This window comes from Mandrillus leucophaeus, unplaced genomic scaffold (assembly GCF_000951045.1).
Source record: "Mandrillus leucophaeus isolate KB7577 unplaced genomic scaffold, Mleu.le_1.0 Scaffold190, whole genome shotgun sequence".
NCBI classification, from domain to species: domain Eukaryota; kingdom Metazoa; phylum Chordata; class Mammalia; order Primates; family Cercopithecidae; genus Mandrillus; species Mandrillus leucophaeus.
In genome coordinates, this window is record NW_012101921.1 from 3,004,685 (window position 1) to 3,023,090 (window position 18,406).

Sequence of the window (18,406 nt, forward strand, 5' to 3'; positions counted from 1 at the left end):
TTGGAATGTGCTAAATTAACCTATCTAGGAGGATCCTGTATCTCCTTTCACTTTATGAACTTCAAATTTCTCCCTTCCCATGATAAAAAGAGTCCTTTGTCTCAGACAGCATGAGACACTGATTTCTCAAGTTTCCGCTGGGGTCTGAGGGAGAGGATGTAATTCAAAACAAAACAGGTGCAAGGAATAACAACCTGATAGGCAGGAACTCTGCTCTTAAAAATCTGAGCTAACCTCAGCTCTTATAATCTTTAACATGATCTACAGGAAGGCAGAGAACACAGCGACTGACTGGAGGAACCTCTCTGTGAAATATGATAACAACGTAAAGTCAAAATTGCTGAAAATGGACTTATTTCTCTTATGCACTCACTTATCAATAGGAATCCTCACATTTTACAGTATTATTTCAATTACAACATTAATTTTTTTAAACACAGTTTTCTTTAGCTCAAGGTCTTTTACTCACCATCTACATCAGAGATTCTTACATTTTTAATCATAACTCCCTCCACCCCCCACCCATAGCAGTGGTGGTGGCAGCAGCAGCAAGTATTAATAATAGCAACTAACACTTACTGAGCATTTACTATATACCAGAGACCTTGCTACCCACTTTCCACATATTAACTCACTTAATCTTCACAGCCACCCTATGAGGTCATTTTATTTTCTCATTTACAGAAGAAGTGGAGGCACAAAATTAAGTAACTCACCCAAAATAGCACAGAAAGTAAGCAACAGAGCTAGGATCTAGAGGGAGACAAGCTGGCTCCAGAGCCCGCTCTTACCTACTACCTGAAAGGACCTCTCTGAGCACATGCTTCCAGCTTTTGTGTACTTACTAACTTAGAAATTATATACTATTCTATTAATACATTATGTACATTACATATCAAATGTAAAATAATAGCTAAAAGCCAGGTACATCTGTAGTCTCAGCTACTCTGGAGGCTGAGGCGGGGGACCACTGAGCCTGGGAGTTCAAGGCCAGCCTATGCACCACAGCGATACCCTAGTCTCTAACAATAACCATAATAATAATAAAAAAGGATGCGATAAAATAAATAACACACTAACGTATTCTTCCACATATGTTATTGTCTTGCAAACCCCACTTTGAAAGCTACAGGCCTACAGAGCCCAAACTACTTGGCCCAGCATTTGTGGTCTCTCACATGTTGACCTGCACCCACCCTGCCATTCACACATCCTCTCTCCTTGACACAACAGGCTGATTTGCTCATTGCCTCCTGCAAACACTTTCTGATGCCCTCCTCCATGCCTGGGCTCATACCATGTCCCTTGCCTCAAAAACAGAAAGCTAGTTTCAAGGTTTATCCCAAGGCCCAAAGTTCCCCTGAAACCTCTGATCTCTCCAGTCCATCCTGGTCTTGCCTCTCAGATGTGTGATCTCGGCCACATGCTTGGTGCACGTAACATGCAGCCATGTATTTCTGGGTAACTGTCTGCAGTGTCAATGGTTTATTTTCCAGGTAGCTCATAAGCTTCTTGAGAGCAGGGAATATGCTATAAATTTTCTTTGTATCCTCCATAGTACCTGACATAGTATGTAGTATGATGTACTTAACTTCTCAATAAATATTTGCTAAACAGAAGAATAAACATTCTCCACATTTACTCTACATCTCTAAGGCCTAGGTCCAGAGGGTTAAGGTAAATGTCACACTAGAAAGCAGAGAAAGTAATATGACGGATACTTTGCTCTTTGCCTAAGCTCATCAGAACCATGACAGATTGACCTTATTCACTATGATTCCAGATGAAAAGGACCTCAGAGTCCCCAGCAATTCTGGCATCTATAGCATGATGAGCTCACTTTAGGGAGCTCTTAAGTTTCTAAAGTAATGGCATTCTTCCTGGCCTTGTTTATCCACTACTGCCCACTCTATTGGCACTTTCCTATGGGTAAAGATAGTCTCAAACATGCACTTGGTATACCTGCTTACAGATGTCTGCAGCCAGCAGTTTCAGACGAAAAGATGTCCACCCTTTACCTTTATTCAAAAAACAAGAAAGTTTTCCCATGTCCTGTGATGTGATATAATTTGCTCAAACGTTGTTTCCAATGATGACTATTCTGACACGCCAACTGCCCTCCTCTCCTATCTATTCCTGATTCCCCTTAGCCTACTTGTTCTTTTGTCTGCAGCAACAATTACTTTCTAACAAACTATCTAATTTACTTATTATATTTACTATAATAAGTTCTGATATGTTTTACTCTTGCTGCTGGAATATAAGTGCACTGAGAGCAGTAATCTTGGAGGGCAAGGATGTGTCTCTTCTGTTCTCTGATGTAGCCTAAGCACCCAAAACAGTGCTTGGCACGTGCTCAATTAGCAGGTGTCAAATGAATGAATAAACAGATGGATATCAAGTCCCATTTTGCCCACAATCCCGAAGGCCCCAGAGAGAATCCTTCTGCCTGACAATATTCCTTGTCTTCACCCAGAGAAGCAGTGTACAGAGAAGCAGTATACAGAGTTTCTTATACAGAGAAGCAGTATAGTACAGTGGTTAACTACACAAGCTCAAAAGCTTCGAACAACCCTGAGCTTGAATCCCAGTTTTAATCTTGCATAACTTTAGTGAAATCTCACAACCCCTCCTGTTCTCAGTTTTCTCACCAGTAGGATGGGAATAACACCTATCCTCCAGAAGAGGCTCTGGAGGAACTCAGTGACTGGTACATCACACACACGCTCTCGCACTAAATATATATATATATATATATATATATATATATATATATATTTATTTTTTTTTTTTTCCTCTTTTTGCTATTAATTCCCCTACTCTAATCAACTGACAAATCTCTAAGTTCCACATGCCCCTGACTGATACTCTGAGTTCTGAGCACTTCAAAACAGCAGTACATTGCCTGGGGAATAATGACAGTGCAGTACAGTCAATGCTCCAGAACCTGGCAGCTAAGAGCTGTCTCCAACACCCAGCAAAAGCTCCCTAAGTAACAGACACTAAATAAAAGCTTTTGGATGTTTATAAGGAAGGGATTAATTCATCTTCAAAAGTAGCATTTTAATTAAAAATGACTTTTCTGGGCTTATATCCAGAAAGGAATATATTGCCAAAAGGTAAGATTTAACAAGGTTTAGTTCTTTCTTTAGGTTTGTTTTTTTTAAGAGTCCAGTGCTTCCCAATCCTTTTCACATCAAGGCACACATAGAAAGTAATCTTTCTTTGGCACTCTGGGATAAAACCGACGATGCTGCTCCCAGCTGCAGGTGACTGCCTAGAGGCCCCAGCCCTGCCAGGCCACACTCAGACTCCCTGAGAGCTGAAGGAATCGATAAATACCTTGGCACATCCATAGCCACACCACTGGAGAAACTCTGCCTTAACACTTTTTGGACTGGGGACCTTTCTAGCAACTTAGATTTTTCTCCTTTCACACTAACACGAGTTCTCAAAAAGAAAGAATAAATCTGGCCACCTGACAAGAGTGAGCATTTTCTTCAAATGATGACTCATTCCAGAAAAAAAGCACACAGACCAGAAATCCACCTATAACTTATAACATCAGCATAGTTTCACGCTTTTCTTTCTGATTTTCCATTCTGAAACAGTATTTTCGAGGCATAACACAAACAACAACGGAGATGGTCAACATCTTAGGTCGCCAAATGGAATCTATCAAGAAATGTTCCATTTCTGGACAGCTGGACCATTTTTATGTTTCACAATTTTGTACTTTTAAGAAATACAAATGATATTAAAATTCTTAAAGCACTAACACATTGTCTCATGTGATTACATTTTTAAAAGATGGAAATGATAGTTCTTTTATATTTAATCACAAATTTTGATGTAACAGCAATATTAATAGAAATATATACACATATCTTTTCTATAAATGTTCATTTGCTTCCTTATTTAAGAAACTCCAGTAGAGTTGACACTTAAGGCTACCTCTGTCACTGATTTTCTACTTGCTTCCACTGCTCCCGTCTGTAGCATAGACTGAAGGGCGGTTGGTACCATCCCTGCTTCTTGCACAGTGATTCCTTCATACAACTAGCTGGCCGAATTAGCCTACCTTTACTTCTTTCTTTGTTTTCTGGTTTTCTTCCCATAAAGGTAATGCCAAGGTCTAGTCCAATTTCGGTCTTCATGTGTCCCATCCAGCCCAACACTACTGTTCCCATCATGTAAAGATTCTGACCCTATAGCAAACAAAGAGTATATTGGGATGTTCCAGACTCAAGCAGAAATGGCCTCAGTTTCAGTCTCCTTTTATGCCTGATGCCCTGTCTGGCATTGTATCTTCTGTCTCCCCTTCATTTCTGTTACTCATATGATCCCTGGTCCCTGAGGGCTCACTTGGCTTCTAATCCACAGCTCTCTTTAAGTTTGCCTCAAAGGCAAACTCCTTATGTTTTCACCAGTGCCTAGAACAGGGTAAGCAAGCTACAGTGTCTGCTGAATTAAATTCAGTCCTGACCAACTTCTCATGGTCCTATCAGTTCCTAGATCTAGGATCCGTAACTCCTATGGTTACCCAAGTTTGAGAGGTTTTGTCAGACCCTTAAGGATGATAGAAGGTATGGCAACTATGGACTTGGCTATAGGCTAGGTCCCAAGGGAGGATCTGTATTTCCAGATACAGATTTAGTAGCATTAAATGGAAGACCAAAGAGAAATGATGACAGAGAGATGAGTGGAGAGGGAAGGGTACAATATACCTTTTACGGGTCACAGCTTCCCTGGGTTTCACTGACTTCTTCTGTCTCAATAACACAAATAGATTTACTTTGTTTCCACTGTATCATAACATACTAAATTAGATTTAAGGGGAGCAACTGAGTGATAAAGTTTATCTTTAGATGGATTCTTGGTTTCTTCTCCTTAGCCATAAAAAGTTGTTATTCGCATCAGAGGCAGCACATTCTAAAGAAAATAGGAACAGAGGCTTTGGAGTTTAATATGTTATCTCAGCCGGGCGCGGTGGCTCATGCCTGTAATTCCAACACTTTGGGAGGCTGAGGTAGGGGGATCACTTGAGGTCAGGAGTTCCATACCAGCCTGGCCAACATGGTGAAACCCAGTCTCTACTAAAAACACAAAAATTGGCCAGGCGTGGTGGCGGGCGCTTGTAATCCAAGCTACTCGGGAGGCTAAGGCAGGAGAATTGCTTAAACCCAGGAGGCAGAGGTTGCAGTGAGCTGAGATGGCGCCACTACACTCCAGCCTGGGCGACAGAGTGAGACTCTGTCTCAAAAGGAAAAAAAAAAAAGAGCTAAATTAAAGAGCAATAGATCACCTTTTATTTGTACATAACAACAACAACAACAACAAAAACCCAAAATAGACAAGAAATGAAAAAGCTGAAAATTCAAACTCTTATTTCAAATGGTATACATTTTCTTATGAATTACCCAAAATGTGAGTTAAGTACCCAAGAATCAGAATAAACCCTTCCTCATGATTGTTGGCCTCTTATATTGAGCTCCTCCTCAATATAAGAATTTTCTGAACTCCAATATGATCTCTTGAGAGTGATAAGCAACCTAGTAATAATGTTAAGTCCCCAACATGAAGAGTTTCGGCAACAAAAACAGAAGGTTAATTCTACTTAAGAGACACAGCAGCCCTGCTAGTGATGTTCCCAAATGAGGTAATGTCCATGGCTCTTATCTAGCCTTTATTGAGATTTAATGTCATTTACCCCTGGCTCTCATGAATCTGCTGCATAACCTCACCTTTTCTAATGTGTGTTACTTCTAACCATCTCAACACAGCAATTATGAACCTCTGGTTTTTAAAATGATTAAGAAATGAATCCCACATGTTCTTTTTTTTTGCAAGTGTTATAATTTGAGTCTTTCTTCCATAGTCCCAGAAAATTCAGAGATCAGCATATTTCTTGTTTTGAAGGTATACTATAGAAATACTCTGAGATTTGATATATTTATGTAAACATTTTCAAAGCGGTCAAAATGTATAATTCAAGAAAATGTTCTGTGAAAGAATTTGTTTTCTGACTACAAAATGATTTCCTGCTTTTGAAAAAAATAACAACTTTATATTTACTTAGCTGGCTCTGGAGATCCCATGGAGATGATCATTCCTTTCAATCTCTAACACCTCTTTTCCAGGTGCAGGCTTTTTAATGATTTCAAAGGTAGCTTTATGTGGAGAGGAATCTATAAGATGTAGAAAGGAAAAAGAAAAAGAGCCCTTCCCAACTTAACCCTTTATGCTTTCCCCAGAAAGAACCACAGGATGGACAGAACTAGGACAATGCAGGTGTGACACTCAAATGGACACGCCAGAAAGACTTTCCACATCCCTTTGACTTCTTTTTCTGAACCAGGGTAAACCAACCTTGATAAAGGTAGGAATCTGCCTGACAAACATGAATACGATACCCAACACCCACATTTGCTGGCTTTTATTCAACAAGCCCTTCATCTCACCAACACTTAGGAACAAGAGCAACAGCCACAACAAACCCAGAGTTCTAGGGTTTTACCCTTTCCACAGGATTTCACATTTTATCTAGCAGAAAAAGTAAACTTGAGACTATCAAAAGCAGCCCAGAGGCAGAGCAAAAGACCATGTTTTGTTGCTGGGCAGACTGGTGAAACTCAGCCAGAACTGTCAGTAGTGTGTATGGGAAACAAGGCTGGGAGGCTCATTTGCACAACTGATGAGAGAGCCCAAGAAGCAACTCCAACCAAACTATTTGGACAAAGTTCAGCCAAGAGTGGATCTTCAGTAAAGAAAATCTGATGGCTTATCCACTTGACAAGCTAGGCCTTCCTTCTAACTCAGATACACTTTGGAAAGGCTGTTCTGTATTCCTCATCATTCCAGCCCTGCTCTTTCGAAGAATCAGCAGAGTCTGACACAATCAAGAGATATAAATTTTGAGGCAGAGCAAATAATTTTTGGGTCACAATGGTCCATCTTTAAGACCAAGACAATAACCCCTGCCCCTCTCTTCATCACAGGGATGTAGTGAGAACTCAAGGGAGATGAGTGAGAACTCAAGGGAGATGAGTGCTCAAGAGCTGACAGTAAAGAAAAGACCTAAGACCCATAATGTATGTAACATAGACTAGGTGATCTCAAACTGCAGTCTGGGGCAGTGCAATCTTTTCAAGAGGTCCCCAAGACAAATTATTTTCAAGTGATGCCAAGAAAATAGTTTCCTCTTTTACTCTCATTCTCTCATGAGTGTACAGTGGAGTTTGCCAGAGGCTACAAGGTGTGTGAGGATGTCATTATTTTGATGACTAATGCAATATGTACTTGTGAGTCCTCGTGTTTTAATATTTTCTCAAGTTTACTTTTTTTTTGAGACAGAGTCTCACCCTGCCGCCCAGGCTGGAGGGCAGTGGCATGATCTCGGCACACTGCAACCTCTGCGTCTGGGGTTCAAGCAATTTTCGTGCCTCATCCTTCCAAGCTGAGTAGCTGGGACTAAAGGCATGTACCACCACACAGTTAATTTATGTATTTTTACTGGAGATGGGGTTTCGCCATGTTGGCCAGGCTCGTCCTGAATTCCTGGCCTCAAGTGATCTGTTCAGCTCAGCCTCCCAAAGTGCTGGGATTATAGGCATGAACCACCACACCGGCCTGTCTCAAGTTTACTTTCTAATTGAATATTGATAGAGAAAACTCTCTGGGAGCCGTAATAGCTTTTAAGAGTCTAAAGAGGTCCTGAGACAAATTTGAAAACTGCCAACCTAGAACTTCAGTCCCACCCAAACCAGTAGTTCCCACTCAGGGGCTACCTTCTCACCCACTGGGAGCCTTTATGCTGCTCTCTTTGCATGGGAGACTCCTTCCCTTTCTTTACTTGGCTAACTTCTTCAGTCTCTGCTTAGATGTTGCTTCCTCTGGGACATTTTCCTCGATTTCCCAGAGGAGCCTGGTGGCCCTGCTATGTGTTCACCTAGCACTTAGCGCACTACATTGTGATTGCCTATTTTCTGGTACTTTTTTGTCCTTGGCTCCTTCAAGGCAAAAACTGACTTACTTGCTATTATGACTGTGACACAGTGGTATGTAGTAGGCATTCAGTAAATATTTGTTGAATATAGAAAACAATCAAGGAACGGCCAGGCACAGTGGCTCATGTCCATAATCCCGGTACTTTGGGAGGCCAAGGTGGGTGGATCATTTGAGGTCAGGAGTTCGAGACCAGCCTGGTCAACATGGTGAAACCCAATCTCTACTAAAAATACAAAAATTGGCGACTGTGGGAACAGTGGGGGTGCAGAAAGCTCATAATTTCAACTTCTCAGAAGGTTGAGGCACAAGAATGGCTTAAACCCAGGAGGCAGAGTTTGCACTGAGCCGAGACTACACCACTGCACCCCTGCCTGGGCAACAGAGTAAGACCCTGTCTCAAAAAAAAAAAAAAAAAAAAAAGAAAAAGACAAAGATAGTTCTATCTTGCATTCTTATTACCTAGGGAGAATGAGTTATGAAATAACTAGTTTTCATTATAGTACAGGTTTATTAAAATTAATAATAATAGACTATCTATATATCTTGTGGTGTACCAGGCACTATTCTAAGCATGTTGTATGTATTAACTCCCTTAGTGTTCACAGAGTTCCTATGAGGTATATGCTACTATTATCCTTATCTCAAAAATGAAGACATGGATGTATAAGGAATGAGGGGTAGATCTGAGATTCACACCCAGGCTGTCTGGCTCCAGAGTTTCATCTTGTTAATCACTCCAGCCACTGCCTGCCACATCAGCAGTGTCGATCTCAGGCTTATAACATGTATTGAGATCTCAAGGCCATCTCTCAACTCTGTTCATAAACCGGGAACATGACCTGACATTTATATTCCACCCCTAACCCTATGCCCGTGTGAGCAACTATAGCAGCCATTTGAACACAAGACCTCACCAATACTACCTGTCCTCAAGTTAGGGTTGAAATAGGGCAGTTTCAGTAAAAAGTCTCTTTCTCGTTTATTTTTTGTATGTTACTTTTTTCTAGAAGAAATGTTAGGTTAAAAACAAAAAACTTGTACATTTGTTCAAAATAATAACGTTTTTTGGTAGCACAGAGAAAACAGGAAAGGTTCAATACTTCCATGTACTAAGGTGCTGTGCCACAGGACAAACTCTCCCTGATGTGTATAACTCTTCCTGTGCCTCTTAGGTTAACCTCTCTCAAGGTAGCTTCCAGTTTTACTTTGAATAGGTAGTAGCCCAGAATGTTTTGCAGGCATACTTGATGGAAAAGACAAAGTTTTATCTGGCTCACAGAGGTAAGGCCAAGTGGGAGAAAGTATACTGTAGAAAACACGGGATTTATTGCAAAAGATAATCTGAGAGAATCACAATGTAACACTGTAGTGATATTTGGGATGAAAAAAGCATAACTAGGAGATACCTGATCTTTCAGACGTAGAAAAAAAGTTCTACAAAGTTAAGAGGCTGTGTATCAAATCTTCACCAGCTAACAGTACATGAGAAACCAGAGTTCATCTTATGGTGTTTGACAGAAGTCACACAAAGCAACTTTACTTACCTGGAGAAGTGTCCCATGAATATGGTTTTGCCGGAAACACTGGTCAGTGCAGCTGGGGAGTGTGGCCAACAGAGTTCGAATGGTATTAGGAATGTGATCTATCATAACAAATGGGACCAAGGCACGAGCTGCCATTTCACGGGAGTGATAGACAGGTGAGTGACCACACCTGGGGAGAAATAAAAACACAAGACCATTCAACAGTCATCTCTACATCTGTCTTTGTATATACTTACATTCTATCTAGCATGGGCTGGAGCATTCAGGGTTTGGGGGAGACAGGAGTTGCTCCTTATTCCAAATGATGTTTTGTATCTGCATTAGTTCTACAGGTGACTTTGCTTTGGTTAAAAACATCGTTAGCATCTATAATTCTTTATCACGGAGATTAAACATAGACAGGCTTGGGAGTAACACAATAAACAGGTAGTATCAAAAAACAACTTACTCATTAACTATTTATTGGGTATTTATGATAAGCAAAAGCACCATGATAAGTGCCATAAAAAATAAGACAGTCACCATTGTCTTTGAAGAGCCCATACTTTGGTTGGCCAGAGGAAAAGTATATTTGAAAAAATGACCAAAAGTATGAGACAGTATAGGAAAAGTGAGAAGCAAGTGACCTTGACATTATGACTATAGAAAATCAGAAGAAGGATGGAACTCAGGAAAGCAAGCATGATTCAAGTAGGCCAAGAAAGATCTGAAGTCATTTCAGCCAAGGGCAAAGTGGTATAAAGCAAGACTAGAAATACTCAAGGTGTAGGTAGATATGTTTGAATAATGCAGAGGTTCATGAATAACAGTAAAAGTTAAGGCTGAGAAGTGGGTCAGGCCATACCGGGGAGTGCCACAAAGAGCATAGTACACGGTCTGAACTAATTGTTAAGAGAACAAGAGGTGGACCTTCAAATCACCAAATCCTTGCCTCTGGGCTGACTCATACCCAAAGAGCTGGAATAAAAGCCAGTTCTTAAATAGTGAAAATCGTGGACAAGGGTTATTTTGAGATTCTAGAAAGGTCATTGTAAAGGCAGGTCATCCACAAGTCATCTTCATAAACACTCAGAACCTGAAAGGCCATAACCATTTTGTTGAAACTGTGCACTTTAAAGCCTCCACAGATATCAGATTGATTGATTGAGAGTAAAGTAAAAGTCTTCACAGATATGAGATTGAGAGGAAAGTCCAATATGCTAAGTACCAGCTTAAATAAGTTATTGACTAGAACACTCAAGACTTCATGATTTTTCATCCAATTAAAAAGTAACTCAACTTACAGAAATGTCTTAGATGACAAGAATAGGGAAGGTCAGAAGATGGTAGACTCTGCAGAGGAAAAGAGATGGCCTCTTGACTTTCTTCAAAATTAATCTGTGTTCATGAAGGAATTACTTGGTAAGAATCAGGCCATTAGGGCTACATGGCCATGTTGGCTCAGGAGTAGAGGGACAGGGCCCTACAATAGCAATGTTTCTAATACCTTAGAGGTTATCGCCAACGTTTATTCTAACATGCCAAAAGAAATACAGATACAATTTCTGTACAACTAGAATAGTCGGAGCAGAATTTCATCATGGTGTTGGGGGAGGTAGGGGAAGAGGAGAAAGAAGTATGGGGTGAGTTTAAAAAATATATATGCTATTTTTCCCCCTAAGACAGTTATGTCTGTCAGGTAGGTCCTGCAGCACAGTTTCAGGATGGAGAAGAGGTCACCCCACATTATCTGTGGGAAAACAGAGAGCTATGGTTACAGTAGTTGTGACAGTTCCCACAACTCATTCATTTTCTCACTTATTCTTTTTAAATGATTAAATGTTTAATCTGTAACTGGCAAATGCAGAAAAATGTTTGCTTTGGTCTATAGGAAATGATGAGGGTGGGGTCAGGGAGAAACTTCACTTGATTAAAAAAAAAAAAACTCTGAAAATGTTTTGAGATTTAATTAGCAAATCACCTCACTTAGTATGGCACAGTCATTTGTCGGAAGCTTCCCTTTCCGTCTGTCACCCACCTCTCCAATGCACACACTTTGTGTTACAGTGTGTTTTATGTTACCGAAAGGGCTCTTGTATATAAATGTTTCTTTTCAAATACAAATAACTCTGACATGGTTACAGATGTTTAGTTTCCAATTAGCAGTGACTGTACACTAAAGAGTGCCCCTCCTTTTGCTCCTGACTTTTGTAAATGATGATTTCCCAAAGGATTCTGGCATCCATACAAGAGGAAGAATGGAAAGTGGGAAAAGTGCCAGTATTTTCTGCTTTTGGATACCCTGTGTTAGGGTAGTTTCCAAATGCACACAACAAGGTTAAAAAGCAAAACAAAACTTCTCCTCAAAAAAGTAACACAATTACCAAAAAAGAAGCCAATTCTTGAAGTAATATTTAATTAAGTAACATTCATTATAAAGCAATGGTTAAATATTCCATCACAAATTCTTTAGATGGAAAGATTAGATCATAGACAAATTCATACATATATATGTAAACACTAAGAAAAAAATTTCTAGGTTACTGTTTTGTCACCTACTGGGGGCAGGGAGGGGGTCTGAGGAGCACATTTAGAATCTAGTAGCTATAAGAATAGAAAATTAGAACACCTGGATTTTCATTCTGCTTTGGACACTGAGTTCTGTGACTTGCAAAAGTCACAGAAACCTCTCTGAGTATCAGTACAGTTGAGAATGGTGGCAATGCTTTCTACCCAGTGGTCTGACGTGATGTCTAAGAGAACACTCCAAGTAGGAAGGACTTCAGAAATTCCAAGTTTTTACAGTGCACTGTGCCTGTGTCTAGTAATAGCATCAGTATATTCAAGAACTGCAGGCCTATAAGTGGCCCCAGGAAGAGAATTAAGAACATGTGGTGAATTCTATGCTGCTTTAAAAAGTTAAGACAACATGTTGATAATATGAAGGCAAAGAAGGTCTTTTTTTGGCCACCATTAAAAGCGGTGAGGAAGAGTCTCAAGCCCTTCTGAAATAAGTGGGATAGTCCCTGTCTCTCTAAGTTTCTTCCATAAAAGAAAAAAATACACTTAAGGTCTCAAAGGTCATTTCTACTTTTAACATTCCTTGAAAATCAGTCCCTCTAATAGCCCTAAGCTGTGTTCTAGGCCTGAATACTAGGTCCTCCACAGAATCTACAAGGTACAGACACCAGTGTCTTAAAACTTCTAGCCCTCTCACTTCAATAAACCCTTTCCATGTTCATTTTAATCACATATTTATTGACTGCCTACCATGTCCTCGACACTGTGTGACATAACACATGACACTTTTATTTTATTTTTTTTGAGACACAGTCTCACTCTGTCACCCAGGCTGGAGTGCAGTGGCGCAATCTCGGCTCACTGCAAGCTCCTCCTCCCGGGTTCATGCCATTCTCCTGCCTCAGCCTTCCGAGTAGCTGGGACTACAGGCGCCCGCCACCTTGCCCGGCTAGTTTTTCATATTTTTAGTAGAGATGGGTGGTCTCGATCTCCCGACCTCGTGATCTGATCACCTCGGCCTCCCAAAGTGCTGGGATTACAGGTGTGAGCGACCGCGTGCCTGACCGAGACATGACACATTTTTAATAAGAATACTTGCATCCCACAGTTGTACAGCACTTGACAGTTGATAAAACACCTGCACACTTGTGATCTCTTTACTATGCAACTTCCCTGTAGGACAAAAGGGCATTATGAACCTAAATTAACAGATGAAAAATAAAATGAAGCTCAGAAGGGCTCAGTGAAAACTCCGAGGGCTAAGTCCAGGATGTGTAAGTAGCGCTCAGGCCAGACTGTGACCCAGAGCTCTCTGGCTACTCAACCTGTAGCTCACACCTGGAAATCAAGGGAGCATAAAAATATCTCCTGGCTAACAAAAACACAAACTGTAATTTATACATATGTGGAAAATTTCTAAATGAGTGTTTTGTTTTTTTTTAAACATTTTAAGGATAACGAAAATATTTCAGAAACTAATGTAAACTATGAACTCTCTCACAAGAGGAATATATTTATGAACATATACACACAATTTCCCATACAGTTTCAGGTTCGTGACACACATCCAAAACCCTTGAGGAGGGAGTTTCCCAGACCCAGGTGGGGAACCTCCTGCTGCTCTGTCGCATACATCAATGACAACACAATGTGGCTGTCAGGTGTGTGCTCTGCTGCATGTGACATAGCAGTGGAGAACACTGCTCACAGGGAACCACCAGCTTAGAGGTGACATACAGTCTGCTCATCACAAATCAGTGTACCCATGCAGACATACACAGCTGTAGAGTGGCACAGAAAAGTCAAGTGGGAGGCAGAGCTGAAACAACTTTCTGGAACAGATAAAGCACCTTCAAATGAGGGTGAAATACACACTTGAGCTTAACACTTGAGGAACCCAGAGGAGTTCAGAATGCAGTACTCTCAGCAAAAAAAAGGACCATTGAGCTGAGATCATGCTGACTTCACCACCTTTCACAGAGTGGGGGCTAAGCTTTTTCTACGTGTTCTTGTTTCATATCTACCATCACAATGAGTTCTTTTTTTCTGAAAGATTTCAAAGGAAAGTGGCTATACATCACCAAAACTGTCTCTGCCCACCCACATCTGTAGGGACGTCTACTGAGTACCTAGCACAAGCACACACTTGGTCAGGTACCAGAGAATTAGAGAGAAAACCACTGCCTAGGCCACAAGGAACTTAACAGTCTAGTGTGGAACACAGAAGAACCAGCCAGTGATTCTCAGGCCGTGAGAAGTAAACACAAGCTGCTGCTGCTGTGTAAGTGCGACACCTGTGTGTGCGAGTACTAGTCTAGGTGATCATGCCCAGCTCTGCCTAAGTGGGGAGAGGTGGGGAGAGGCAGAGAGCGCTTGGGTTTGGCAAGAAAGAAGTCCTTCCCCAGACCTGTGCCTTTCCCTATGTGAACCCAAACTGCCCCTCAGGGCATCCAGACAAAAGGAAAGGAACTGAGATTAAGTTACTAGTATGTGCCAGGACTGGCTAGGTGCTTTAGATACACTATTTTAATTATTTCATTAATCTGCATCCCAAGGTCAGTGTCATTATCCCTATTTTAAGATGAACAGAGTGAGGTTTCCCAGCATACTTTGGGTCATAAAGTTAGCATAAAGTCCGCATTTTAATTAGGGTCTGTCTACCTACAAAATTCAGTCTTTGTAAGACTTTACAATGCAGTTGCCTCAAAATCCCCAGAGCCTTGGAAAAGCCAAATGTTTCCAAACATTCAACCTAATCACACTAAGGTATGAACGACTTAGAGAACCAACCAGTCTCTAATTTGTAGACCGCGAAGCAGAACAGCAAAGATGATGCTGATAATAGCTAACATATCCTGAGCATTTATTAAAGACCAGGCTCTGTAGGTGGTACCTCATTTAAATCTGACAAGCCAGAGTGGCTGAGAGAAACTTTGTAGGCAACATGGGGGAGGTGTTTTTGAACTGAGGGAACTTTAAGTCTCAGTAGCATTGGGTGAGTCCCCGTATGTCACAGGAACCAGAGGCTTCAAAGTCTCCAAATGGCTTCAGGATCCAGCCAATATCCCCTTCCATCCTACCTCATTAACATAATTAACATTCCCCCAGTTCCTCCCCATTTCCTGACCCACCTCCAGTCCTGATTCTTATTTTTCAGGTGAGGCTATACCATGTACAAAACAGAGGCCCCCAAACTTCTGTCAGTGATGAAAAGGGCCATCCACTTGCTCTAGATGGCCCTACTTAACCAAGCAGTTAGCATCTTCCAAGCTGGGGTGAGTTCAAAAAAGCTATGTCTGACCCTGATCCCACCCTGCCAACACACCCCCTATAACCTCTCACTAAAGTTACTCAAGAATGCCAGCCATACCACTATGGTCTGTTTGTCCTACAGCACAGCTGTCAGCTCTTGGGAAATGGTCATCTACTGACAAGCCAAAGTTGAGACAACCCTATTTAACAGGCCATCTCTAAAGGCTGGGTGAGACACAGCAGGCTGAGGCTCTGGATTATACTACTTTCAAAAAATCTTTCTTTCTATATATGTTTTGGCAAGCCAACTAGCGTTTGCACATTCCAGTTCATTCTCACTAGAGTAATGTCCTTTTACTCTTGTACTTTTACTTCTGTACTGAAGAGGGAATTCCTCTTCATCTTCTAACTATGCTAAGGTATTACATTTTTGTTTAGAGACAGGGTCTTTCTCTGTCACTCAGGCTGGAGTTCAGAGGCGAGATCATAGCTCACTGCAGCCTTGAATTCCTGGGTTCCAGTGATCCTCCCACCTCAGCCTCCTGAGTAGCTGGGATGATAGTCATATGCCACCAGGCCTAGCTGATTTTCTTTTTCTTTTTTTTTAAGTAGAGACAGGGTCTCATACACCTGGCCTCAAGTGCTCCTCCCACTCTGGCCTCCCAGAGTGCTGGGATTATAAGCATGAGCCACCATGCCTGGCCTCTGCTAAGGTATTACCTTTTTTGTGAAACTTTACTGTACCTCCTGTGATCAGAATCAATCACTTCCTTCCCTCTGCCTACTGCAACTGCATATTTAGCTCTGCCATAGCAGCCAGTGCATCTCACTTACCTTCCCCACAGTAGCTCTCAGGCATCATCATGTCTGCTAGACTGAAATGGCTTTGAGAACAGAAACAGGGTCTTCATAGTTCTTTATCACAGAGCACATAGGACAGGGACTTAAGAACATGCTCTGGAATCCAGCAGACCTAAGTTTACATCTGACTTCTGACACTTACTAGTGTGTGACTTTAGATAAGTCAGTGAACCTAAGTTTGTACCTTCTATAAATGGGGAAAAGGAAGAATGCTCATTTCATAGGGCTGTTGTGAAGTTTAAATGAAATAATGCATGAAAATAAAATGTCTAGAAGACAGGCAGGTGGAATAATTTGAAAATAAAACCTTTATACACTTTACAAATTGTTTTTCTCTAGTGCTCTTTGTCTCAACAACTGGCTGAGGAAACAGGGCCTGGCCTGTACCAAACAGGCTCCAAGTGCTCACAAAGGCCTGCCCTCCTCCTTCCCCTCTAAATGAGCTGGAAAGGAGAGGAGGCTTGAGTTTCTCTAGGGCCTATTCACTTGTTTATGTGAAGCCCATTAGCTTTATTCTCCAGGTCCAGGGCCCAAGTCTATTTTCTGTCTACTCTACTGCTATTATACCAAGATTTCTTTTTCCTTTTTGTTGTGTGTGGTTCATAGTTTTAAATCTCGCCTTCAGGAAAACATGTATGTGTGGGTATGTGTGCGTGCATAAAAGAGAGAAACCACACACACACAAAGTTTGTATCCAGTGAAATGGAAAAAGCAGATATTTCTGCATGTCCTGTAACTATTAAATATGTTTTTGTTATAAATGTGGCATTGCTGAAGACCTTTTCCACATTCTCAGGTGAGTTCAGTGATGGCCAAGGCTGCCAGATTCTCTAGTTGTTCTTCCTATGCCAATATTTCACTCATCAGAACTAACTGCTCATCAGAACTAGCTGTTCCTCCACCACCACCCGAACTAGCTGCTCCTTTTCTTACAACTCAAATCACTAGCACATAAAAATTGCATTGACTGTAATCTTGCCCTCTGCATAGCTCAGGGATTTCTTTATTCAAATATATTTCCTGGAAAAGTAATGAGTTCGGGGCTTTTAAAGTTTGATTTTTTAAAAATCCTTGGTTTGGGTAGTAAGGAGAAAACAAGAGCCGTAGACAGTAGCTAAGCTAAAAACTGCACATTTCCAGACACACAAAGTAACTTCAGGTAGAATGTTTAAATACGTTATCTACCGGGCAGCTCAAAGCTCTTTGCAAATTAATTCTAAGCAACACATTAAACCCTTAAAAAAAATTATGAAGAAATGTCAACAATAAGTCACAACAGAACATCTAAAAACTGTACTGTGTGACCACTTGAGACAAGCCCAACCACAGAATCTAAGCCTCAGAGAAGCATGCTTTTGAGGTCACCTTCACACTGCCTCCCAGTGACCCAGGCTGACAGGCCACAGGCTAATAACTCCAGATGAAATGTCAGCTGCTGGGAGCTAGAAATCAGCCTCCATCATCTGGACGTCCCTCCACTTGCCCCTGCAAGAAACAGGCACAGCACTCAGCAATCTAACGTGGCAGAAATACAGGCCTGGCAGGTGCAATGGCTATGGCTACTTGATTCATACCATCCCTTTCAGCGCTAGGAAATAAGGCAAGGAAATTTTCCAGCACGGAGGGGTGAAGGTATACAATTTGGTTGTTACTTTAAAAGCTCTCTAAACAATGTGCTTTAATTGTTCACAATTATAAATATTCTTAAATAAATGAAAAGATGCATGATTTCTGAATGCTAATTTCTGGTTACTTGCTGATCAAAATGTAGAGATAAAGTATGAAAATTACATTTCATCTGAAATTTCATTTAAATGTTTCGTCATTTTTTCAGACGACAACAAATACAATTTGAAACTAAATTTTTCAGATTCCAACCAAATGTTTTAGACAGCTGGGAAGGAGATTCTTCTCAGGGGCACTAAAATGTGCTATACCTTAGCAATAACTCTTTCCCGACTCTGGGAAAAACATGGAAAAGACTTTACAGCAAAGTACATACAAAGACATTGGGAGCCCTAGAAAATAAAAAGGAATCATCTTTCCTAAGCAAATAAAAATAACTGCTAGACTTAGTTTGAAAATTTGGCATAATCTTCCCTCCCAGTTCATCTGAGGGGTTTCTCTCTGACCCTGTACCAATGAGCCACACTCTGGTCTACTGTTCTCCTCATGCAACAGCTGCAACAGCATTCCGGATCTACCCTCGCGTTTCTTGGGCTGGGATGAGCTGCATGTAAGGG

General features: G+C 41.1%; 1 protein-coding gene across 1 annotated transcript in view; it reads right to left on the reverse strand.

Moving 5' to 3' along the window:
• THADA (thyroid adenoma associated) overlaps window positions 1-18,406 on the reverse strand; it is a 376,494-nt gene that overhangs the window by 156,257 nt on the left and 201,831 nt on the right. Inside the window, exon 28 of the mRNA XM_011978219.1 lies at window positions 9,552-9,720. Coding sequence (XP_011833609.1) covers window positions 9,552-9,720 — 169 coding nt within the window. The remainder of the gene's footprint in view (window positions 1-9,551; window positions 9,721-18,406) is intronic.